This window comes from Neophocaena asiaeorientalis, unplaced genomic scaffold (assembly GCF_003031525.2).
Source record: "Neophocaena asiaeorientalis asiaeorientalis breed wild unplaced genomic scaffold, Neophocaena_asiaeorientalis_V1.1 scaffold70, whole genome shotgun sequence".
In the NCBI taxonomy this organism is placed as follows: Eukaryota; Metazoa; Chordata; class Mammalia; order Artiodactyla; family Phocoenidae; genus Neophocaena; species Neophocaena asiaeorientalis.
The window spans coordinates 13656596-13681986 of record NW_020175410.1 but is presented as its reverse complement, the minus strand read 5'-3'; the positions used below and the strand labels follow the sequence as shown (position 1 = coordinate 13681986).

The 25391-nt window shown below is 36.5% G+C and overlaps 1 protein-coding gene across 1 annotated transcript; it reads right to left on the bottom strand.

Moving 5' to 3' along the window:
• Positions 1-556: 556 nt before the first annotated feature.
• Positions 557-24666, bottom strand: FAM133B (family with sequence similarity 133 member B). The gene is made up of 11 exons (XM_024767108.1): positions 24551-24666; positions 18345-18442; positions 16258-16336; positions 15500-15574; positions 15331-15363; positions 14827-14889; positions 14268-14360; positions 12876-12926; positions 7640-7732; positions 5049-5096; positions 557-2153 (listed from the first exon to the last, which is right to left on the bottom strand). The coding sequence occupies exons 1-11, from the start codon at positions 24572-24574 to the stop codon at positions 2067-2069; spliced, it is 744 nt and encodes a 247-aa protein (XP_024622876.1). The 5' UTR covers positions 24575-24666; the 3' UTR covers positions 557-2066.
• Positions 24667-25391: the final 725 nt, after the last annotated feature.

Sequence of the window (25391 nt, the reverse complement as noted above, 5' to 3'; positions counted from 1 at the left end):
AGATGTTATTAACTTGCACATAATATCACCTGGTCAAATTTTCTTTGTATACCTTATTAGAAAACTGTTAAGGCTACCACAAGAAGAATAATGAAAAAGGTGTTTCCCAGGCAGTCAACACAACCTGGAAAGAATACAATTTTTGCCAAATCACCTTTTTTTCCAGTTTAATAAAATGAACTGCTGCTTCTAGTGGGACACAATCATCATATACTGGACCAGTCTGCAAAGGTACACTTTTATGTCATGGCAAAACTGATTAACAGATAACCTGATAACCTTATCTTTTAGCATTTTCACGAACAATTCTGAGGAACTTCTTTTTGGATAAAAAATGTCTCCCAAACTTGCTGTGTACTCAAGAGCTTATAGATTTCTTTTATTAGGAAATATTATGAAGCTTTAAGCGTAAAATTTAGGAAAATTTACCAAGAAATGTATTATATTTTATGGCTAAAAACTTGGGGACATGACTTATCCACCTAGCACTTAACACCTAGTAGTGTTCCTTAATCTTTATAACTTGAGACTCAAAGGGAGCTGATAAGAACACAGCTATTTTTAAGTAAAATAGCTATTTATTCAGTTTGTCATGCCAAAATGTTTTGTGCATATACCACTATAATTAGCACACCCTCTGTAACAGGCAAAATTGTACATCAAATTATATTTCATGTTACCTGATTATATAAAAATGTAAAGTGAAAATGATTTATCAATTCTTTTTAACATTACTAGTAAACAATTCAGCAGGAGACATGAGGCACAAAATCTTAGTAAAATATGACACAGGAAAAGCAAATATGTAATTCTCACTTAAATTTAACTTGTCATAATCCATTGTGAATATACAAAGACAAACCTTTAAAACGTTATATTTACTAAGATTCTGGCAATAGTTTTGTGTAACAAGACACAGCATACCAGGCCGGTCACTCAACTTATTTATGGTTAAGTCTCAGCTTCAATATGAAGCTGTTAAAAAAAAAAAACAAAAAACCAAAAACCTGCTTTTTACATGCTAAATATCTTGGCAAGTATGCTGTTAAACACAGTAAGGAATTTAGAATAGCAAGAATAAGGAGTTAATAAAAAGCTAAACATTACAGCCTAAACAAAACTCATACAAAAAATAAAGGAACTATCACTGATTACATAAAATTTTCCTGACTGGTTAAAACCTAACAGTATAAAACATGCATTTTAGAATCTTTAGCTATCAAGTTCAAAAAGTACCAGTGTCATTTGAAATGATTCCTTTTCAAAGCCAAAGTGTAGTCAAAATTAGTTCAAATGTTATAACACATTCTAATGCTAAAAAACATTCAGTATTATTGAAGTGGAGGTAAATCCCAGAGCTTTTGGGGCATTCTCATGCTGCAAAAGGCTATTTCTCTGGTTCACTCAAAGTAGCATACGACAGAGTCCAACGATGTCACTAAGCTCAGTAAAGGGCAAGACTGCCATACCCGGCCCTGACCTCCCCATGAAGCATGGCTACTGTGTCCACAAAAATAAGATGTGTGAGGATAAAGGCACGCTATTCTGCTAGCTGAAGTGATATCAAACCCCACCCCCACCCCTAAAAGCTCCTTCCCCAGGTAAACAAAAGTATACAAGGGGAAAAAATTAAAATACGCTTATCTACAGAGTAAGGATTTTGAAACATCAACGTAATCCCTACTTCAGAAATGTTAACTAGAGTCATCTGGTCATGTCTGATTACATCTTAATGATGTATCCAGATTCAGTTTCTGTTGATTTATCATTAGATACTTCTAGTCAAAAATATTAACTTTATTCCCAAATATCTTAACCACTAGTATGACTGCGGTGTGTTATCTCCCAGTTATAAAGCACTGGATGAGAAAAAAACAGATGTTCAAGCAGCAGGCAACAATTATGGCCCTTTCACACAGCGGCATCTGAGTGGCTACTGATAGTCCAGGAATAATTCTAAAAACAAGAAAATTCATGCATTTTAGTAAATATGTCATAATTTTCACAGTTGATATTTCCTTAGACATTGCACTTTCTTTATAAGTGAATCCTGATTCTTCTTAATGTTATGGTGAGTCAGGACTTGAACTAGCAGCCTTCTTTTTCTTCTTCTTACTGTGTTTCTTATGCTTCTTTTTCTTTTTTGTTTTTTCCTGAAAAGATAGTTCCATGTTAGACATAGCTACATGAAAATCTACAAATTAAAAACAACAACTTCACCATGGTACTTCTAATCTACTATGTACAGTTATTCCTAACAATCCACACAAACAAGTAAGCTACTGAAAACATTTCTCGAAAAGTCTCAATAATATTGTATGAGGACTAAGAGAGTGCTTGTCAAGTTTCAAAAGATAAGGAAAACTCTAGGTCAGTAGCACATTAATGTAGCTTCTAACAAAATTTCCTGTAGAAAATAAATTCAACTGGATTATGGTATCAACTGTTATACTTCATGTTATCTAATTTTTAAAGGTGAAATCATTTTAGTTACTGCAAAGGAATCGTCATACCACAGCAAAACACAATTGTTTGTAAAATGATAACTTTTAGAGAATACATTAAACCTGCTACTTTTAAGTAAATAGGAACAGGTATTAGGTACTGCTTAGACTGGTAGCGCTACTTTAATTATTAAGTTAACAACTATCTGGTACAAAATACTGACGTACAGTTGAAAAGTATAGTTAGCTTAGAAAAATGGACGCTTGGTTTTTAGAGGAAAACACCACTGAGGCCTAGTAAAAGTAGTCATACTGTGACTAGACAAAGGAAGCTAGAATTCTGCTGAACCCTGACTCTCTTGACTTTCTGATGTAAAAGAGAAGGCAGAAATTTTAGAAACAGATATGTGGAAATGTAGTATCAAATAATATACTAGTTGTTGATATTCAGGAGAAGTAAAAAGAAAAGGCAAGAGCCTTAATTTAAGGGTGGCAAAAATAAAACTTCCTCTCCATCTCCTTATCTATTAGAACTTCCATCCCTCCGCCTTCCCTAAGGCCTCTACCACTTTGTGACACTAACAAACTTTCACTGTTCTTTTCATTACGAGCCCAGGTATGCAGGGACTTTTAGAGAGTCCAAAATCTTATATCTGGGCTTTTAAAAATAAGTTTTGGGTATAGGTTACTTTTTCATAAAAGGATAGTTGGCCACTCTGTTCTTAAAACACTTTTCTTCTTGGCTTCCATGACACCTCACTCTGCTGCTTTCCTTCTATCACAAAGACCTTGTTTGCTGGTTCTTCTTCCTCTGCTCAACCTTTGTGGGCTTCCTTCCCTTCTTTTCCACATGCTCTCCCAGTAACGTGCTTTAAATACCACTTAACAGACCAAATCTTTATATGCAGTCCTATGCTCTAAACTCAAGACTGCAAGTGCCTTATTACTAGCTCTACCATGCTAGTTATTAAAAATGCTTAATTTTTCCCTCCGAATCCTTTCTCAACCATCTTAGTGCATGGCACCACTAATTCATCATATTGTTTAAGCCAAACAATCTAAACTATCTTTGACTCTACTCTTTAACTCCACTCTCCACCCCTGAAGCACCAAGCAAGTCCTACCACCTAAGGCCAAAACATATCTCAAATCCATCATGCCAGTCCATCTCCATCACTACCACTGTAATACAAACAACAGCATTCCTCATTTAGGTCCAGTCATCACTTCTGCCAAAATATTTTTAAAATGTAAAGTTGATTTAGGTTACCTGTTTGCTTTGATTAAAACCTAAATAGTGTGCTCTGTGAGATGGTCTCTGCTTACTTCCCAACCTCATTATATGCTATCCTCTTTATCTACTACGTGTAAGCCAAGCCTACCTTTTTTCACTTCTTCAAACATATCAAGCTCACTCCCACCATAGGTCCTGAGCTCTTCTCTCTGTCTAGGATGTTCTATCTTTCATCTTCTAATGGTTGGCTCTTTTTTGTAAATCAGATTTCAGCTTAATTTTACGTCCTCAAAGAGGCTTTCTCTCCCTGAGTCAGCCTCTCATTTGTCACACTCTTTATCTATCTCGTACTCCATTATAACAGCTCTACCAAGACAGAACAGTGCCTGCATAGAGAAGCATAATAAATACATGCTAGCTGAATGCATGAAACAGTAAAGTAGGCAAATATAAATTAGAATTATCCAAAATTAACTTTATGTCTTAATAATCTGAACCAAAGATGCAGTCTTCACCCAAGTTATTTTCCCACTCAGGAAAAATGTCTCTTAAATGTCTCCTTGGTCTTGAAGCATATAAAATGTTATTTCCGAATCACACATTATCAGGTGAACCTTCTCAGAGAAGGACCCTCGTTTTAAGAGTCAGGGACATTCTGGGAAGGGGCAGTTACTCTCAAACCTACAAATGATGCTGTTCTCATTTTTCTTTTACTCCTCCCTAAGAAAATGCCTTCAAAGGCCATAGCCCACACTTATGTGGGTGCTCCTAAATTACTTTGCTGATATGATCTGCATTTCTCCTTGATAATTTGCTACAGACTTTCTCTAGGTTGGCCTGCTTCTCATTGGATACCACTTCCACTTTCCTATTCTCCTCTTTCTACTTCTCAACCTGCATGATAGCAGAGCTGGCTTTAAAAATGATTGAAAGAATCATCTTTATTAGTGAATCATTTATGTTGTAACATTCCTGCTTATTTTTCATTGCAGCGTGTGCTTCATGAGCCTTTTTCTATTATTACCAGGTTTGGCAGATCTGGGAGTATCTACTATCGAAGATGGAGGGGATCACCATACTTGACTCTCATACTTCCTGTTACAGCTTAAGAAAGTCAAACAATAGTTTAAGCTTACATTTCTAACAGTAAAATACTGAAAATGAAACAGAGATGTTTGCTATCAGGATATGCTTCCTTTCTTCTGAGCCAATTTAATTTTCTCCAACCCATTACGTGAAGCTGCTGAACACCATATCTTCCCCAATAAGTATTTATTTAGTTATAGTAAGTGTAATCATGCTTTACAATGACTAATTTTATATTAAAAACAGCTATACTGTTGTCATGTAAAAACATAAGTGATACTTGCTGTTGTTTTTTCTCGTTCTTCACTGCTTTTCTTCTTTTTTGCTCGTATCTACAAAATTAAAATTTTTGTGGAGAAGATAAATATGTAATTTCCAAGGCATTTTTTTCATTCACTAATATACCTTTATGTAAAAAACCTTTTTTTGACAATCAAAAAACATTTTAAATGCCTTATTGTACCTCAAACCTCTATTATATCACAATGAAGATTCAATGAAAAACATTTAAAGGAAAGAAAATTAAATCTCTAGAGGGCTTCTCTTAGATTTTCTTTCACCACCTAAAAACAGCAGTGAGGTACAGTAGATAAAATACATGGGCTCTGAAATAAAACAGACCAAACTCTGAACCCTACCTCTGCTATGTACTACCCTCAGTTTCATCGTCTTTGTAAAATGTAGGTAATATCCACCCTCAAGGGGAAATGCCTGGAATACAGTAGGTGTTTCTCTTACCTATGGTGTTTAACGAATGGTGGCTTTATATATATAGTGTACTCAGTATCAATGAACTGATAAAAATCTTTTCAAGTAACAATTATTACCCCATTAATGTTATTTCAATATTTTAAAGTGTGATACACTGGATTTACGTTAAATTCAAAGTTGCTAAAGCTGATGTGTATTAATGTTAAATCCAAATGTAACATATTTTATATTAAGACAAACATAATTAATACAATATTAAAGCACAAAAATTGCCGAAATATTGAATTGTCTGGTTTATCTGCTAGGTTACCGTATGTTAAGTACATGAAAATGTAACTAAGAATAGCACAAATAAACTAAAATAGACTGAAGGAATAGAATGCAGAAGCATTAAAGACTATTAACTTTCAATAGAAATGGTAGCTCTCTCCTGAAAGAACTTGGAGAACGCAATCCTTGTTTCCGGTGGTTATTCTTGTCATCTCAGTGACTGAGGGGGTGGGGCCAGGACAGGGAGTGCCATCAGGAGATATCCAGGGAGCCTGGACATAACTTTAGAATAGCCTGCTTAACATTCATATAATGGACCCAATTATAATATAAAATCTAAGTTTATTACAATATGAACACAAAGTATTTTGTACTGGGTTTTAAGATACAGTCGGCCCTCCGTATCCGTGTGTTCAGCACCCATGGATTCAACCAACCATGGATCAAAAATATTTGGGGAAAAAAAAATTGCAGAAAGTTTCAAAAAGCAAAACTTGACTCTGTCACATGCCAGCAACTATTTATATAGCATTTACATTGTATTCGGTATTAGATGTACTCTAGAGATAATTTAAAGCGTATGGGAGGATGTGCATGGGTTAGATGCAAATACTACGCCATTTTATGTAAGAGACTTGAGCACCTGTGAACTTTGGTATCCACAGGGGTCCTGAAACAAATTCCCTGCAGATATCGAAGGATGACAGTACAGTGGATGTCCCAGAATAGCTATATCATATAAATAGAGGGAAGACTGTATTTTGTTTCATTCAGAGCTTTACTGGGAATTGTCCACCATTTTGGAAAATGTCATTGGTGACAATGCTATTGTACAGCTTTTGAAGGGCATAGGTCAACGTACCTGCTACAGCCTGAATTTTGTCACAGCTTAATACTTTATGTCTTCTAGTGTTATTAGGCGCAAGTACTTATGCATAGAAATATAATTTTATCAAATTATATATTATTCTTATATTCATTTTTATTTCTTTAGGGGACACTAATATAAAAATGTGTACAGGTAGCCTATATTAGCTACAAACTTCATTAAAGGAGTATTACAAAATATTGCTACACATGGGGACAAGAGGTCCTATTTTACAAATAAGGAAATCAAGTCCAAGCAGAGAAATACTTCAAAGATAACTTATAAACCTAAAATTAACTAAGAATGGACTCTAATTCCAAGAGAATACAAAATCTAAGACAGGGATATTAGAGCTGAAAAGGACTGTACAGATTACCTAATTCTACTCCCTCATTTTATGGATAGGAAAACTGAGGTCATGTCAACATTTCTGCTCCACCATATCACTTTTCTACTCCATAAAGAGTAGCCGGGGCTTTCCTGGTGGCGCAGTGGTTGAGAGTCTGCCTGCCGATGCAGGGGACGCGGGTTCGTGCCCCAGTCCGGGAAGATCCCACATGCTGCGGAGAGGCTGGGCCCGTGAGCCACGGCCGCTGAGCCTGAGCGTCCGGAGCCTGTGCTCCGCAACGGGAGAGGCCACAACAGTGAGAGGCTTGCGTACCGCAAAAAAAAAAAAAAAAAACCAGAGTAGCGCCAAACAAAAACAAGGGAATGCTTGGGTTTTAATATGGTACATGCTATACAGTATCTTTCATGTCATCAAAATGGTAGTAAAAAGAAAACATTAGAAGAGTAAAAATAAAAGATCTCAGATTGGAAAGGTATCTGGGAATATGATTCTCAAAATAAAAGCCATATTACTATCTTCTGTAAAAATACAAAACTTACTCTGAAATGGCGTCTCTTTTACATAGAAAAGTGAGTAAATCAAATATCTTATGAAGATTTTTTTTACTAATTCGTATTTATTAAATCAAGTAACTAAATATTTTAAAGTAAAGAAAATGGATTTGATTATAGACTTACCTCCTCAGTATAATCTGATTCTGATAGGGACTCAGATGATAAAGGTTTATCTTCAGGATACATCTTTCTTTTTTTGCTGAGTCCTTTAATGTCCTATGAAAAATAAATACATGTATGCCGACTGAGATATAATACAATGCCACACGAATTTTAAGTTTTTAAGTTCTATTTAAGAATTTTCCCAATTATCACAAAAATTATCCATTTTCATTTTAGAAACGTCTAAAATTGGTGACAATTATCAGCAATCAGTTTCTAATTCCAATAAAGCAATGCTTTTATTAAATAACTTGAGAAGAAATACCTATACATCCATTTAGATGTAATATCCTCCTTATTTTCTTTAATTATACATGTTGAAGTTTTAAAGAGTTAAGGAAAACATATGGTATAAGATTTGGGTCCTTTGCAGTTTAATTCTTTTTGTTTCTAGCCTGGGTTGGATCAGACAGGCCTAGTGTTACAGAAAAGAAAATCAACAGGTAATTATTTGTGATGCCCTAAAAAGGTCTCTGCACCGTAGTTCTCTTAGTGCATTTAAAGTGTTAAATTCACATTAAAAAACAAAACAAAACTTCATCTCTAAGTATTTAATGATAAGAAAATGTATAATTCTGGGGAGGAGTACTTAGGGGCTTAAGTACATATTTTAAGAAATAAAACATTTTTAAAGAAATAAAACATTCTGGGAACTTCCCTGGTGGTGCAGTGGTTGAGGATCTGCCTGCCAACGCAGGGGACACAGGTTCGATCCCTGGTCTGGGAAGATCCTACATGCTGCAGAGCAACCAATGTGCCACAGCTACTGTGGCACAGCTACTGAGCCTGCACTCTAGAGCCGCGAGCCACAGTTACTGAGCTCGTGTGCCACAACTACTGAAGCCCGTGCACCTAGAGTCTGTGCTCCCAACAAGAGAAGCCACCACAATGAGAAGCCTGCCACCACGAAGAGCAGCCCCCGCTCGCCGCAACAAGAGAAAAGCCCACGTGCAGCAACGAAGACCCAATGCAGCCAAAAAATAAAATAAAATAAATTAAAAAATAAAGTACCAAAAAAAAAAAGAAATAAAACATTCTGAAAACATCTGAAACAAATATGACAAAACGTTAAGATTTATTAAAGCTGCATAGTGAATATGCTGGTTGTCATTTTATTTTTTCTATATGCTTCATCAGTACGTATGAAGTAGTTCATAACAACAAAAACAAAACCGCACAAAGGAAAAAATGCTTACCAGTTAATCTTACACGTAAAAAAATGACATAAAACTTTTACATAGCATGAACCCAATTTTGAAGATATAAACAAACAAGAAAAGAAATTAACAGTGATGATATATGTGGTAGATTACAGGTGATTTGTTTCTGCAAACAGCTTTATTATTTTGGTAGAAATTATAAATGTTCATTTTAAGAAAATTCACCAAAATCCCGCTACAGGGATTTTGGGAAACATCTCTGTGTATGTACAATTTTACATAAATACTTGTTTGGAACCCACTCTTCTCACCCAACAGTATCTTTCCATGCCAACTACACCATCATTTTTGGCTGCCTTTGACATTCACCGAAAGTATATACCACTGAAAGTAGATACCACAATTTACTTAACCCATCTCCTTCTGGAGGGCAGGCATATGAGTTCCTCGCTATTAAAAACAAAGTTGAAATATAGTAAAGGGTATGTGAGGGCAAAATCTTTAACAATAATGACTAAATCAAAGACCAAAGCAGCCTTCAACCAAATGATTTTCTCACTCTCCCATAACCCTCAAAATTGTTTATTTCATTCATTTATGAATCACACTTCACCAAAAAGCCTCTTCGTCAGATTCTTTTATCAGCCATATCAATCTCAGATTATTAGAATATAGTTCATATTTTCTTTTTTTTTTTTTCATATTTTCTTTAAAAATTGCCTCAACATGTATTTTACCTATTTTTATGTGTATGTGAGGTATTCTCTTTCCCTTAATTACTGAAGATCAAGTTTTTGTCTTATGTATTCCTAGTAGTGTTTCTTAGTCTGTTCATTATATTTAAACTTCGTTCACAGCTTATTTTTTATAACCTATATGTCTTTTTTGCCATTCAGAATTTGAATTATGTGGTCAGAAGTTCATGAGATTTGAGGTAAAGGCCTTTCCCATACCAATGTTATACTCACCCATGTCTTTCTCTAGTTGCATTTTCATACATTTAGAATTTTCACTTATCTGGAATATATTTGGCCTTAAGGAGTGCTCAACTGTATATTTTCAAAATGGCTAGTCATTTTGGTCCAAGAAATGCCACCTCTATCATATATTAAATTCCACAAATACTTACAAATTTTTACCTGGCCTCTACACTGTTCCATTGTTTTTCTACTCCTGGATCATACCACATTGTTTTCATCAAAGCATATGAAAAATGTTTTAACTTTTAGCAGAGCAAGTCATACCCAGGAACATTTATTAAATTTTCACGTTTCTGAATAGATCTGTATAGTTTTCTTCAAATAAGTCCTGCTCACTTCTTTAAGATTTTCCTATATATTTTTTGTTACCATCATAAACGAAATATTTTCTTCCACTATATTTTCTAATTAGGTATTCCATTGCCTAGCACTTTCAGAACAATTTAAAATAAAAATGGAGCTAAAACTAATGACTGATACATATAACTGAAAATTAAAACCATGTAAGATTATAACAGACACCCTAAACAGGATTAACAGAAGCCATAGACCAAAAGATGTTAACTACCTGTCTGAAAGATTAGCATCCAAAGTATATAACTCTTATGAATCAGAAAGATTAATAACAATCAAACAGAAAAACGGGCAAAGACCATGAATAGGCAATTCACAGAAAATGAAATCTGAATGGCTAATAAACAAATAAAGGGGCTCAAACATCTCTACACACTGAACTGGCAAAAAGGGAGGTCTCACAGCGTGACAAGTATGTATGAGGAACAAGGGTACTGTCATACATTACTAGTAGGAATGTAAATTAATAACAAGCACTTTGGTAAGCAAAATGTAGACAAGTGAAACGTATGTATATCCTAGGACCTAGAAGTTATACTCCCAGGTATACCTCAGAAAATTAATGACAACTTAAGGAAAAGGAGAAATGGATAACAAATAGCCATTGCAGCACTGTTTGCATTACTGAAGAATGAAAATAACCTAGATGTCCACAAACAGGAGAATGGAGATACAAGTTGTGGTGAGTTAAAATAACGGAATATTATAAGCCAAAGAAACAAACTTGAGAATATCAACAAGGATAAATGCCAACAGTAATTTTGAGAGAAAAAAACAAGCTTCAGAGGAAACATGGTGACACCCTTCTGAAAATACAAAATACTCTAAGTTATTTCTGAACACATACTTATGTTAATAAGTGTATAAATATGGATGGGAAGGAGGCACAGTAATTTCAGAAACAGCTGTCTCTAAGGAAGGAGAAAGTGCCTGGGACTTCTTTTTCTCCCATAAAACAAGACCTGAAGCAAATATGACAAAATGTAAACCATCTGTTAATTCTAGTTGGTATACATATGGGTTATCTTTTATATATGTGTATATTACTCTATACTTTGTATATCTTGAAGTACTTCAAAAATCACAGTGCAGTTGTTTTAGTATTTCATGTTTGCAAATTGCCAGTTTTTAGTTTTACAATTTTTTTTTAAAACATGAAAGTAACCAATTATTCTTATTTTATAATGGTTTTGAAAAATCAGGAAGTTCTGTTGAAATTATATCACACCCTATTGGCAACTATTAAAATAATCACACGGTTTCTTTCCTTTGACCAGTTAATATGGCAAGTTATATTAATAAATTTCTTATCCTTGAATCCTTGGAATTAATTAAACCAACTCTGTCAATATGGTTTCTTTTTTTAGTGTGTTAATGCATTTTTATTTGCAAACTGATTAAAAAAAACCCAAAACATGTCTAGGTATATACCCCAGAGAAATGAAAATATACGTCCATACAGAAACATGCATATTTAAAGCAGCATTATTCACATTAGCCAAAAGGTACAAACAACTCAAATGTCCATCAATGAATGAATGGATAAACAAATTGTGCTATATACATACAATGGAATATTATATGCATTCATAAAAAGGAATGAAGTACTGATACATGCTACAACGTGAATGAACCTCGAAAACATTACACTAAGTGAAAGAAGCCAGTCACAAAAGGTCACATATAGTATGACTGCCTTTATATGATATATCGAGAATACACAAATCCATAGACATAAAGCAGATTAGAGGCTATCATGGGATTGGGGGTGGGTGGGGAGAAGGAAACTGATTACTTAGTGACTATGGGTTGTTTTTAATGGAATGATGAAAAAGTTTTTTTCTTTCTTTTTTTTTTTTTTCAGTACGGGGGCCTCTCACTGTTGTGGCCTCTCCTGTTGTGAAGCACAGGCTCGGGATGCGCAGGCTCAGCGGCCATGGCTCACGGGCCCAGCCGCTCCGCGGCATGTGGGATCTTCCCGGACCAGGGCACGAACCCGTGTCCCCTGCATTGGCAGGCGGACTCTCAACCACTGTGCCACCAAGGAAGCCCGATGAAAAAGTTTTGAAACTAGAGAGGTGATCAATGCCCAACACTGTACATACACTAAATACTACCAAACTGTAATTTAAAGATGGTTAATAGCATATTATGTGAATTTCACCTCAATTTTTAAGAAATGATATACAAAGACTGAATAAAATACAGTGACACTGGTCTTTATTTTCCTTTTATTAGTAGTTGCTTTCTTTAGGCTTTTATTTTTAATAATCAGAAAGATTTAAAAATGTAAACCAGAAACTTAGGTAGGGATAAATTAAGCATTAAGTATAGATAAGCTATAAATGAAGATAAAACATCTACTTACAGTAGAAAAAATTTTTCAAATTTAGCTATGGTACACTCAATTTGAAACAGAAGTCCATGTTCTTTCATTAAAAGGACCTTCTTTAAAATGACTTGAGGAAACAAAGGAAATGTTTAGAATCTTCATTATTTTGAATTTTAAACTGAGATAATATATTTATCTATACAAACTCAAATTCTCTGCAGGAAACTTCTTCTGATCTTTTACATTCAAAAATGAACTCAATAAGCAAAAGAAATCTTGTAAGGTAAAAAGGGGAATGCTTTAATGTTAATTTTTTGAAGCAATTCTTGAAGTAAATGAAGTATCTTAAGGCACTGTAAAATATAAATTACCTTTTCTTTCTCAGTTGCATCCTTTGACTTCTTCTTCTTTTTTAAACTATCCTAAACAAATAAATATATCAATTTTAAATGTGAAAGATACAGCATTATGACAGAAGGAACAAAAATACCAAAAAAGTGATTTACTCTATGATTGAAAAAAGTTTACTTCCAGAATTTTACTCTGAAAATACGGGAGAAATACAGGTTGTGTATATATGTGCTTATGAGGGAATGAGACTTCTTCATTTATCTGGCTGTATATCAAATCTCTGTACACCTAAAACAACGGATGTTATCTATATAACCACAGGGTTTATTTTAAAATAAGACTTTATGCTATTGCTTATTTTTACCTGTAGTGATCATATGCACTGAAGTTCTAATTCACACCATGCTCAGACATCAATCTGATTTCCCCACTCTTCCTTATAAAGTGGGGAGGCAGGAATTTCTACTTTTGAATCCCTCAGTGCTAGCTGTTAACCTCTCTGAGCCTTCCTTATCCATAAAGTGGGATATACAAAAAACTACTTCATAGGGGTGTTGAGAGGATTGAGTTAACAAGTCAAGTGCTTAGAACTGGGCTCAATCTATAGTAGGCATTCTATAAATGTTAGCTATCAGTATCATTAGACTGGCTCTTCGGCTTTAAAAAACAAAACCAACATCTACTGAATACTTTATATATGCCAGGCATTTTATCAAAAGAAGTCTCAGTAGGGCAAGTAGATATCTGCCATACAGCCATATATCAATAGTTGCTTTGTTCTCCTGGGACCCCAGGACAGTGCTCGTCAAATTGTGGCCCATGGACAGCACTGCAACAGAATCCTAGGGACCATTTGTTTAAAATGTAGACTTCTGATCCTAATCGGACTCACTAAATCAGACTCTGGAGATAGGGCCCAGGAATCCACATTTTTATTATAACCTGCATGTATTTCTTATGACCACTAATGTTTTGAGAGTTAATTGTATCTGATAATTCTGGATAGTACAGAACAGATTTAGGTACAGTACAGTAAAAAGGACACTGGATCAGATATCAGAAGATAGATTCAACTTCCAATTCTAATACGATCCGTATGAATTTAAGCAAGATGTTTTCATCTGCACTACAAATTTTTTATGTAGATGGGAAAAATAATGTCTGCCATGCTTTATCATAAAGCTGTCATAAAAATGCTGACATGTGGAGACCTATATGTCAAAGTACTTAGAGAACAATTAAATGCCCTATGTACAATATTATTAAGTACATCAATTAAGTGACACAGAGCATCAAAGTACAAAAACAGTATCACATTTCTAAACTGAGAGCAATTTAAGACAGGAAGAACTAAAAGAAGAACCTAATTAAATGTCTGCTATCCAAAATATTGCTCATTTAAATGATTTTACCTTACTGTCTGATTCAGTTTCTGACATGGAACTTTCAGAAGATTTATGTGAACGGCTCTTCTTTTTCTTTTTCCTTTTTCCTTGTCTCTTATCCTACATGAAACATTTCAGAAATATTTGCTTTCTGTTTCAAAAATATAATCGTTGCATTTTATTAACATCAAAACTTAATCAATGAACAAAACTTAATGAAAGGACCAGAGTGTAAATATGTTTTACTTAATAATATTTAAAATGTAACTTACATCACTTTATTTTATTAAAAAATGTTAAGTGATGAGTCACATGTAATTCTTAGCTAAAACAGAATTTTTGATTTTTAAATCCATTTCTTCTGCTAATATTTTTAAATGAAAAAGACAAATTTAGGAATCTAAAGAACACATTTACCAATATTTAAATACCTAGTTATTTATTCATATCAGCGCTCTCAGTTATGGATGATTAATCAAAAACTGGAAGTAAACATTTTTAACAGATATTTCATAATGGGTTTCTTCCACTTGTCATTAAAGATATCAGAGATATTATTTCTTGAATCATTACAGGCAAACATTACCTCATCTTCAGAATCTGAAGAACTGCTGGAAGAATCAGAGCTTGATGAAGAAGAAGATGAATACTTGACCAAGCACAAAACAATTAAAGCTTGTGAGATGCAGGAATTTTTTTCTTTTATTAAGTCTCTCAAATACTTAACGAAATGAATCTAGTGTCTGAGAAACAGATGCCATATTCATGACTTAAATACTAAAATGTCAAATCTCACATTCCCTCACAAACACAGACATACACACACACAGACACACACACAAAGTAACAACAGATGTAGCAACAGTAATCAATTTTCCCTCTTTAATAGTAATGAAGGAGTTACTAGGTTATAAGGAGGTTGGCACCTTTCTTTTATTATCACTAATAGAACAAAACCACCCGTAACTACCAAAGGACCTCCAGGTTCCTTGACTTATCTAGAGTTAGCATACAGGTTATATCAATTATTCTTACTTTTTTTGTAGGCTCTTGATTATAACATTTAGAAAAATGGAAAACTTTTGCTCACCCTACCAGATTTCTTCTTTTCTTTTTTCTTTCTCTAAAAGCAAACAAATACAAGTACAAATCTAAATAAGGTGGTGTTTTCAAATGTATCTATTAATAGTAGTACACAGCATTATTATGAAAACCCAACTCTGAGGTTAAGAATAGCAATAAACTAAAAATGGCATTACCTGTCTTTTTCTGGATGAGCTCTCACTTCCACTTAATAATTTCTCCCTGTGTTTTTCTAGTTCTTTCTTCCAGTTCTGCAGAAAAGTTATAAACACATTAGAGGCTACCTATCTCCTTCTAATACACCTAAACATAGAGAGACAGCCACTACTTTCTTCCTTCCATCCTCTACTACCTCGCTCTCATCTCAGCCTCTAATTACAGTCAAAAGATACTGCAGGTGCCAGAATCCTTTACCCTGTCACCAAAGGAGCCTCTACGAGCTCCTTTCAAAGAGGATATTATGAGGTGGGAGCTCTTTACTGTATATTGAAAGGAAGAGTAGGTATTATTACTGAGGCTGAGAACTTTTTTCTTTTTAACAACGGTGGTTAGATTCTCTTTCCAGACAGTAAAAGTTGAATTAATCTATACTGTGGCTGAAATACTACATATATGTTTGTAATCAAAACAAGCAAACATCACCATGGAAATCCCAGGGTAAGATGGGGACCTGGGGATAAGGGGAGAGAAGGAAGAACCTAACATTTAGAAAACTTAAGATGATTTAAATTACTGTAAGATGGCTTTTCTCTATTTCTTTTTTTAAGAAATCAAACATATACAAACCGTATTCAATATAACAAGAACACTTCTACAATACAGAGCACCCTTAACCTAAAGAGCTAGGCCCAAACTCTTGGTTTATTAAAAAAAATGATTTCATTTTTTTTATTATAAGAAAAAAGATTATTTTTTAAAGGCACAATTTACAAACCTCATTCATCTTTTCTTCAAATTCAGCCAATGCCTTGGAGCCTTTCTTTTTCTTTTCTAGTTGTTCTTTCACTTCTTCCCTTAAGAAAACAGAATGTACAAGTAAGTTTTCAAGCTATTCAAATTCGAGACGGATGCTTATAAACAAGGCAACAAAAATTTCATAAATAAATTTTTCTTAATATCTTAATAAACCTCCATTCTAGTTCCAGTGCTGCTACATTTTAAATTTCTTTGTTCACGTCCTTGTAAATCAATTATCATAATAAAGCCTATCAGATAACACTAGTCACTTCCCTTCTAAACACGGATTATAAGAACTAACACACCAAACATTTGAGCACTTCCATACAACAGGCACTGCTTTAAATACATCTTCCTTTAATCCTCACAACAATCCTGTGAGAAAAGGTAGTATTATTACCCCCATTTTAGAGATAAAGAAGCTGAAACTTGAGGAAGGTAAGAAAATCTGCCTAAGGTCACAAAGCTAGTAGTTTCAGTGTTAGGGTGAGTTAAGGTCTATATGACTGAATTACTATAGTCTATTACTAAATCACCCATTTTATAATGTACCTGCTTTTAAGAACGAGTAGCCCTGGCTGGCATCTGGTAACTTAGATTTTGGTACCACCCCCTGATAAGAGTGGCTTACTGTGCCTGTCTATACAAATAATATAGTTTATATGAACACCTTCATTCCTTCTGGAAGTCTGGAATTTTGGCACCTGACAGGCAGAGGCAGATCAGTCGCCAATAAATAAGCTGGACACACTGAATCACACTGGTTGGCAATACCTTACATGTGCTATCACAACTCATTGCTAAGGAAATGAAATGCATCCTGTATGACTCCACAGAAGCAGCCTTGGAAGCCTGCGTCCAGGCTCCCCTGGACTTCACTGTTTTCCTTTGCTGACTATGGCTGGTATCCTTTCACCATAATAAATCTTGCCCACGAGAACGACTATCTGTGAGCTCTTCTAGCATTTACCCAACCTGAGGGTTGTCTTGGCGACCTCTGACCATACATGTAATCCACTAGCTTAGGCACTTCCCCTTTAAAATTCATCCCTTCTCCCCAATTTTAAAGATAAAATATACTTTGTTTTGAGATAATTTATTTTTTGGTAAGCTGCAACAATAAACAATAGCACTCAAGAACATTCTAAGAGGCAGACACAGCTTATTTCCTATTTAACCCAAAGGAAGGATTCCCTGTTGTATGCAAATACAACTTTCAACTATAGTTGCCCAGCTATCAGGGGCCCTCAGAAGGAGTCCAAAGTTAACAACTCTGAAGCTTGCCTTATGTTACCTCAGGAGTATGGGTATTTAATAAGACATACTATAAAACAATAATGTAAGTGCTATGATACTTTATTTACAAAAAATCAGAGCCACTCAACAAGGGCAAAACAAACAAAAAATTTAAAACAAAACTTTTACAGTGGGAAACCCTAACTCTTTGAAAAGCCAGCAGATAAAACTAGAAACAAGGTCTAAAGTCATCTTTCTCAACACCTAGTTACACCCCGAGGAAGGGCAAAATTATTCAAACCTACCATTTTAAATAGCTTAGAACACTTCAAGGTTAAGGTCTGTTTTAAGACATAAATATGTGCTTGGTATAAAAGATTCTCTGCGGCTTCCCTGGTGGCACAGTGGTTGAGAGTCCACCTGCCGATGCAGGGGACACGGATTCGTGCCCCGGTCCGGGAAGATCCCACATGCCGCGGAGCGGCTAGGCCTGTGAGCCATGGCTGCTGGGCCTATGCGTCCGGAGCCTGTGCTCCGCAACGGGAGAGGCCACAACAGTGAGAGGTCCGTGTATCGCAAAATAAATAAATAACAAAACAAAACAAAACAGATTCCCTGGCAGTGCTTTAGCTACATTGGGTGGTGGGTTCTCAAATGTTTGCTTTACATTCATGCATGTGTTTTATACATTCAAAACAAAGCACATATCAAATACCACTTCAAAAAATTATGTATCTAGCAACTGCTTGGCAATCAATAAAAGTTGTAAAAATAACCTTTAAAAAATTTATGAAAACCTTATATATAGGTAAATTGTTTCACAAATACCAGGTAGGCCTTGGTCGATTCAGATAATCTTGGATCGTTGGACCTGAAGACTGGATTGGACCCCTTGATCTGGCCATTGCTATTGGGTTCATATAGGCCTTGAGGAAAAAACAAAAATTAACTCCATTAAAATAACCACTGAAAACACAAAAGTACATTTGCATACTCATTAAGCAATCTTTATTATAAATGCATACTATGTCCAACTAAGCATGAACAATCTGACTAACCAACTTTTCATTACAAAAAGTAGATTTAATGCTCTATTAAGCCCCATAAGTTTGGGAGATAATACTGCTCTTTCACCGAAAATGTGTTTTTACCAGAGATTTGATGAAAATAATAATTACACCTCTCTCTTACTCTAAGATGGCTTTACAGTGCTTTCTCCTAAAGCCCAGTAAAGCTCTGAGGGTAATAATACTATGCACAATGGTAAATGAAGAAACTCGATTCCAAAGAAGTTAAAGAAGACCTAACTCTAAATTCATTGCTTATTCTACTATATCTTCTATCTCAGGAAATACTGCGCCATGCTGAGAGCAATTTTATACACAAATTGTTAACATCAAAAATTAAATCATGCTAGGCAACAAAAGAAATAGATAAACAAGACTTCATCAAAATTAAAAACATTTGTTCATCAAAGAACACTATCAAAAGACTGAAAAGACAATCCACAGAATGGAAGAAAATATTTGCAAATCATGTATCTGACAAGGGTTAATATCCAGAATGCATAAAGAAATCCTACAACTCAAGAACAAAACCCCCAAACAACCCAATTCAAAAATGTGCTAAGGACTTAGACATTCCTCCAAAGAAGATGTACAAATGTCTTAATATGCACATGAAACGATACTCAATGTCACTAGTCATTAGGGAAATGCAAATCAAAATGACAAGATGCCACCTCACCCCAGTTAGAATGGCTACTATCAAAAACAGAAAACAACAAGTGTTGTCAAGGATGTGAAGAAACTGGAACAGTTAAGCATTGCAGGTGAGAATAAAAAATGGTGCAGCTGTTTTGGAAAAGCTTGATGATTCCTCAAAAAGTTAAACAGAAACTCCACCTCTAAGTAGGATTGAAAAAGAATTGAAAGCAGGGGCTCAAACAGATACGTGTACACCCATGTTCATAGCAGCATTATTCACAACAGCCAAAAGGTAGAAACAACCCAAATGTCCATCTATGAAAGAATGGATAAACAAAATGTGATATATACATACAATGGAATATTATTCAGCCTTAGAAAAGAGTGAAATTCTGATACATGCTCCAACACAGATGAACCTTGAAAGCATACTAAGTGAAATAAGGCAGACACCAAAGGACAAATGTTGTATGATTCAACTTATGTGGGGTACCTAGAATAAGTAAATTCATAGAGACAGAAAATAGAGTTTACCAGGGGCTGGGAGTTACTGTGTAATGGGTACAGAGCTTCTTGTATGAAATGATGAAAAAGTTCTGGAAATGGACAGTGGTGATAGTTGTACAACACTGTGAATGTACTCAATGTCACTTAACTATACACTTAAAATGGTGAACTTTGTTATACATATTTTTGTACAATAAAAAACCACAGAAATTATATTACGCTCTGTATACTACACTTACTATAGCAGTAAAACACATTTTTAGACACTTTCCCCCAAAATACACTGAGACAAAATAAAGCAGAATATTTTTTTCTTTTTTTTTTTGCAGTACGTGGGCCCTCTCACTGCTGTGGCCTCTCCCGCTGCGGAGCACAGGCTCCAGACGCGCAGGCTCAGCGGCCATGGCTCACGGGCCCAGCCGCTCCGTGGCATGTGGGATCCTCCCGGACCAGGGCACGAACCCATGTCCCCTGCATCAGCAGGCGGACTCTCAACCACTGCGCCACCAGGGAAGCCCCAGAATATTTCTTTGTTAACGACAGTGTCTAGCAAAGAGGTGTTGCTTTATTAAATAGAATTCACAAATCTGGTCTTTAATTCAGTCTCAACCTCTTGACCCTATGATTCAGCTTTCCAAATTTAATTCAAGTCAACATTTATAAAAAGTCTTCTACTTTATAAATAAAAAGAATTTTGGTTGAAAATGACTATTACCAAGGTTGATTTTAAACCTAATTACCTAACATTTGAAAAGAAGTGAAAGGGTCCAAAGCATCTGATGTATTTTATTTAACAATATCTTTAAAAATGACAAAATCGCCCACCTTCATAACAAATATAAGTTATATATTTCTAGATTACTCTGGCAGAATAAACAATATAAAACCACTATAAACAACACATACCAAGAACTACTTCCATTCAACTGGATACTGCCTACTTACTTGAGATGAAAAAGTTAAACCTTTAATATAATTTTCTTACTGGCAGTAATGAATGCTAGAGCTCCTACGGTCAGAGATGTTGACAGAATCAGGGCTACACGTGGATATCAAACGCAACGTTTAAGACCGAGGCATAAAGTCTTATTTTTTATATCAAATGTTATGCCCTCAAATATTTCATTCAACTGTCTCTGCTGAGAATTTCAATCAGTTCATGTGGAAATGACAACAGAGGCCACAACAGAGCAGCTGCTGGCCCAACCAATGACACTGACAATCATCATAACCAAAAGCAAGTACAATGTGCAAGCTAAGATCATCACTTTAAAAACTATAATATCTATCACCTCATTTCTTTGGTAGCATGTCATAATTTTAGCAGTACTCAATAGTAAAATATTTTAAGTTTAAAACTGTAAAAACTGTTTATTTTCAAAGTTGTAAATATATACAAGGATGTTAAAACTGTTATCACTAAAATAGGAAAAACTGAAAATACCCAAATAGCTGTCAATTTGAGATTAATTTAATACATTACATTCCCAAAATGAAATACTATGTAGCCATTAAAAAGATGATGTCCAAAATTTCTCAGGTGAAAAGCAAAAGCAAGTTAAAAAAAAAAAAGATACCATTTTAATAAATAGCTATAAATTTTAAAAAAGTTTTTGATGCATGTGCACCAAAATGTAAAGGAAGACGTCTACTTTCATCATTTCATACAATGGAGAAAAAAATTTAAAATAACTCATTACCTTTATAAAACAAAAATAAAAATACTACATGCAAACACTGCCATAATATTAATAGTAAACAAAATGAGAAAAATTCAACCACTCTAAATACCTCCATTATTTATTTCAATTATAATAGCAATATTTATGAAGTGCATCTCACAAGCTCCTTGCAAAATTCTGTGCTCATAATTATTAAGCAACAGTGCTCATTTTACTGTGCACAACAGAAAGGTTTTAAAAACAAAAAAGTATTTCACAAAGGTAAAGCTCTTTCACTTATTATGCGTAAGTGTGAAAAATAATGCTTCTAACATTAGGCGGTGGGTGGCTGGGCATCAATCAAAATAAAGAAACTGCAATTTCTTAAAATGTCTATGACAATCACTTTAAATACTATGCCCTTTTAAAGCAAACACTCATACTCATATGTAACTAGAACTGCCTGTGGCTCCAAACTGCTGCTGTGAGTTTGGGTAACAGAAAACAATTTGTCTTTGAAACTTAGGATGGCAAATTGAGCTCAAGGGAATATATAAGTGGGCAGCTAGGAAAAAAGCAATGCAGTGAAACTGCTAAGGACAAAATGCGCAGAATTTCATTTGCTACTTTGATTACCTATTTTTATCTAGAGGATATATCTGTTTTAGTAACAGAAAAGAACACGAAGGAAACTTCTGGAAAACAATGGGCACAAAGGGTGGCCATCACAAATTAAAGTGCCCTTTACAAATCTCAAGAATTGAAATGTTCAGTGAAAAAATAAATAAAAGCTGTTCAAGAACGTACAATACCAAGAGTGAGCCCTAATGTAAACTAAGGATTTCAGGTGAAAATGATGTGTCAATGTAAGCTCATTGACTGTAACAAATGTTCCCCTCAGGTGTGGGAGTTGAAAGTAGGGAAAGCTGAGCATGTCTATGGGCAGGGAGCATATGGGAACTCTCTACTTTCTACTCAATTTTGCCTTGAGACCAAAACAGCTCTAAAAAGTAAAGCCTATTTTTACAAAAACTTCAACCTGAAATTTATGGCATTTTAGAAAGCAATTCTGTCATCTCTAAAACCATGATTTTTATCATCAATGTAAAAAGAAAAAAAAGCCATTATTTTCAGAGGCACATGTTCATTTTAATTAAAATCAAGAGTTATGGGCTTCCCTGGTGGCGCAGTGGTGGATAGTCCGCCTGCCGATGCAGGGGACACAGGTTCGTGCCCCGGTCCGGGAAGATCCCACATGCCGCGGAGCGGCTAGGCCCGTGAGCCATGGCCGCTGAGCCTGCGCGTCCGGAGCCTGTGCTCCGCAACAGGAGAGGCCACAACTAAGTTATCAGATGACCCAAGGTTTTTTTTTGGTCCCAGTTTAAACAGTTCCATCTCCTCCTCCATTGCAATGAGGAGACTGAATGAGAAGATCTGTGTCTTCTACCTCTTAATTTCCTGTTTTCCTTTCCACAACCTTTGAAGTGCATATAAAATGTTACCAGAACCACCACGGGCCAAGACAACATACCAAGTAATAAGTAGAGCTCGGAATTATCAAAATGCTCTAGTAAATGAAACTAATTTGGAAACTTTTTCAAATGCTTTAAAAGTATGTGTAAACCAACACCTTTTGCCAGTAAAACAAAACATCTTAGGTCTCTGCATGAAAACTGTACCCAAGGTCCAGTAATTTCTAAGCATTTAAGGCCTAAGGTCATTAAAGAGCCCAAACACTCTTAACACCTTAAACCTAAGGATGCTCCAGGAGAACACCATTTCAACTCTATGAGAATCAGAATACCACAAGGTCTGACTTACAGCCAGGAAAGCAAGAGAAAAGAACATTCCTCAACCTTGTAATCAAAGTTCACCACTGTGGTTCCTAGACATCTTTGATTATGAAGACTAAATAAAATTAAAACAAACGTTTTGAAGACAAGAAATATTTCATAAAAGTGAAGCTCTTTTAGTACCTTGCCCCATCTCCCCCCACCCCCAACCCCAAAGGAAATAATCGCTTAATTTTTAAAAAGCTAGTTCACTAAATTTAGTACAGTAGCTTCAACGACATTTATTTTTTTTCATTTTGCTGCTCAGTGGTTTAAAACTCTATCATTGCCAAGCCTAGGAACTGTAAGGCTGCAACCTAAGCTTACTGCTAATCCCTTCTGTTTAAAGCCCATTCAAACTGATTCATAACCTGGGCTGTCCACACCAAGCTAGTAGCCACCTAGAATGCCTTCCTCCCATCTCCGCCTGTCAAAATGCCCTCAGAACCTCGAATTTCTTACTTACAGATATTTCTTACTCTTTCTGCTATTAGGTACTTCTGCATCTCTTTTATCTCATTTACTAGAATAACCTTCATGCCAAGCACTCGCCTGGCCACCTTGCCTTTTGCACTCTCAACTATTCTGCAAAGTTATGGGCAACAATGATCCCCTCTTACAGATGAAGAAACTGAGGCTCAAAGAAGAAAAGCAACTTATCCTAGGTCCCCCAACTCCCGAGGGACCAGAAGTGACATTCCAGTCTGGGCCTGACTCCAGAGTGAACATTACCAGGCCATTCGTTCCTTTACAGAGCCTACTAGGTGACAGGTAGCGCTGGACACTGGGGCCCGAAGCCAAATGCTTTGATCCTGGTTCTCAAATGCGAGCCCGACTGCTGCTAGAACTGGGCGCCCTGCAGGCCACCGGGTGGAGGGACCACGTCCATGGCCTCCGTCCCACCTGGGTGCGCGATCCCGGTCGCGGTGCGTGGGGGGCGAGTCCCAGCACCTCCACGGGCCTCAGACTTTGGACTTACTTACAGGAGGGTGCAGGGGACCCCAGAGCTCTAGAAACTGGGCACTGCTGGCCCGAGTGCGGAAGGGAAGGATGCCAGAGAACACTACCACAGGGTGCGGCAGGGTTGACGGGGTGTAGAGGAAAGGGAGACTAGAGAGAAGAGAAAAGAGAGCGGGGAAGCCGAAGGCGCCAACTTCGTGCGCGGCGCACGCGCGTCTGGGGCCGGAGCGGGGAGGGGTGCTGGGTCTCCTGGTTTGAGGTCCCAGCGCCGCCGCTGACTCTCAGGCCCAGCCGGGAAGAGCGAGGGGTCCCGCTCTCCTGCCGCCGTGCCCCGCGCCGCCGCATTGCTTTCCCCACCGGGTACTCACCACCCTATTGTCCCGCTTCCCCATGGTGCCGCACTGAGCGATCAGTCAGCCGCTCGGGTAGACCAGGCCAGAGCGGCGGCCGAAGCTGACCCGCCGCAGGTCCTTCTGCCAACTCCCCACCCCGTCCAGAGAGCGGCGCCGCGCAGAACCGGGGGCCGCGGCCGGCCACAGCGCCACCTATCGCCTCGGAGGAGAGGAAGGCGCCCGCACTCACCCGCGGTTCCCAGGGTTCGCCTGGGGATTCCTGTTCTTTACTGCCCACCGAGTACGACAGCCTCGCCCAGGCAGCTCACTTCCGTTTTGCTTTGGATTGTTTTGCTTTCTTCCATTCCTGATGCGCTGAAATCCTTTCTAGAGGATACAGTGATTATTCCAACGCTTATGGTGTGCTTAGCGTAGTGCAAATGCTGGGGATAAAGTGAGGACCAGGACAGACGTGGTCCCTCAGAGTCCATCAGGCGGTGGGGGAGAAGACACTGCTGTCATAGATGTTGCTAAAGAAATTGCTCTTTAAGTTAAATTCCATTCATCCATCACTCATGCATTCATTTCACACTATTTTTTGAACATCTACTTGGTCTCAGATTCACTGAGTGGAAGATGGATATGGAGCAGGACACAAAGATAAGAATAAGACGCAAGTGCTACCTTCAAAGGGCATGTTTGTAATCTGGTAGGGGAGATAGATATACACAGGGTCAACTTTACCACATGGCGTGTCATAATAATGGCACTACAATACTAAAACTTCAAGGGAGGTGGTCTGGGCTTCAGAGAAGGTGTCATTATATTTATTTAGTATTAATAGATCTGGATAAAGCTGGACCCGTCTCAGTGCAAC

Excerpts from the sequence above, each read along its gene's own strand:
- FAM133B (XM_024767108.1), bottom strand. The coding sequence starts at position 24,574 with ATGGGGAAGCGGGACAATAGGGTG. Across the intron at positions 18,443-24,550 it reads GGAAGCGGGACAATAGGGTG|GCCTATATGAACCCAATAGC; the intron begins GTGAGTACCCGG and ends TTTTTCCTCAAG. Across the intron at positions 14,361-14,826 it reads CTTCAGATTCTGAAGATGAG|GATAAGAGACAAGGAAAAAG; the intron begins GTAATGTTTGCC and ends TGTTTCATGTAG.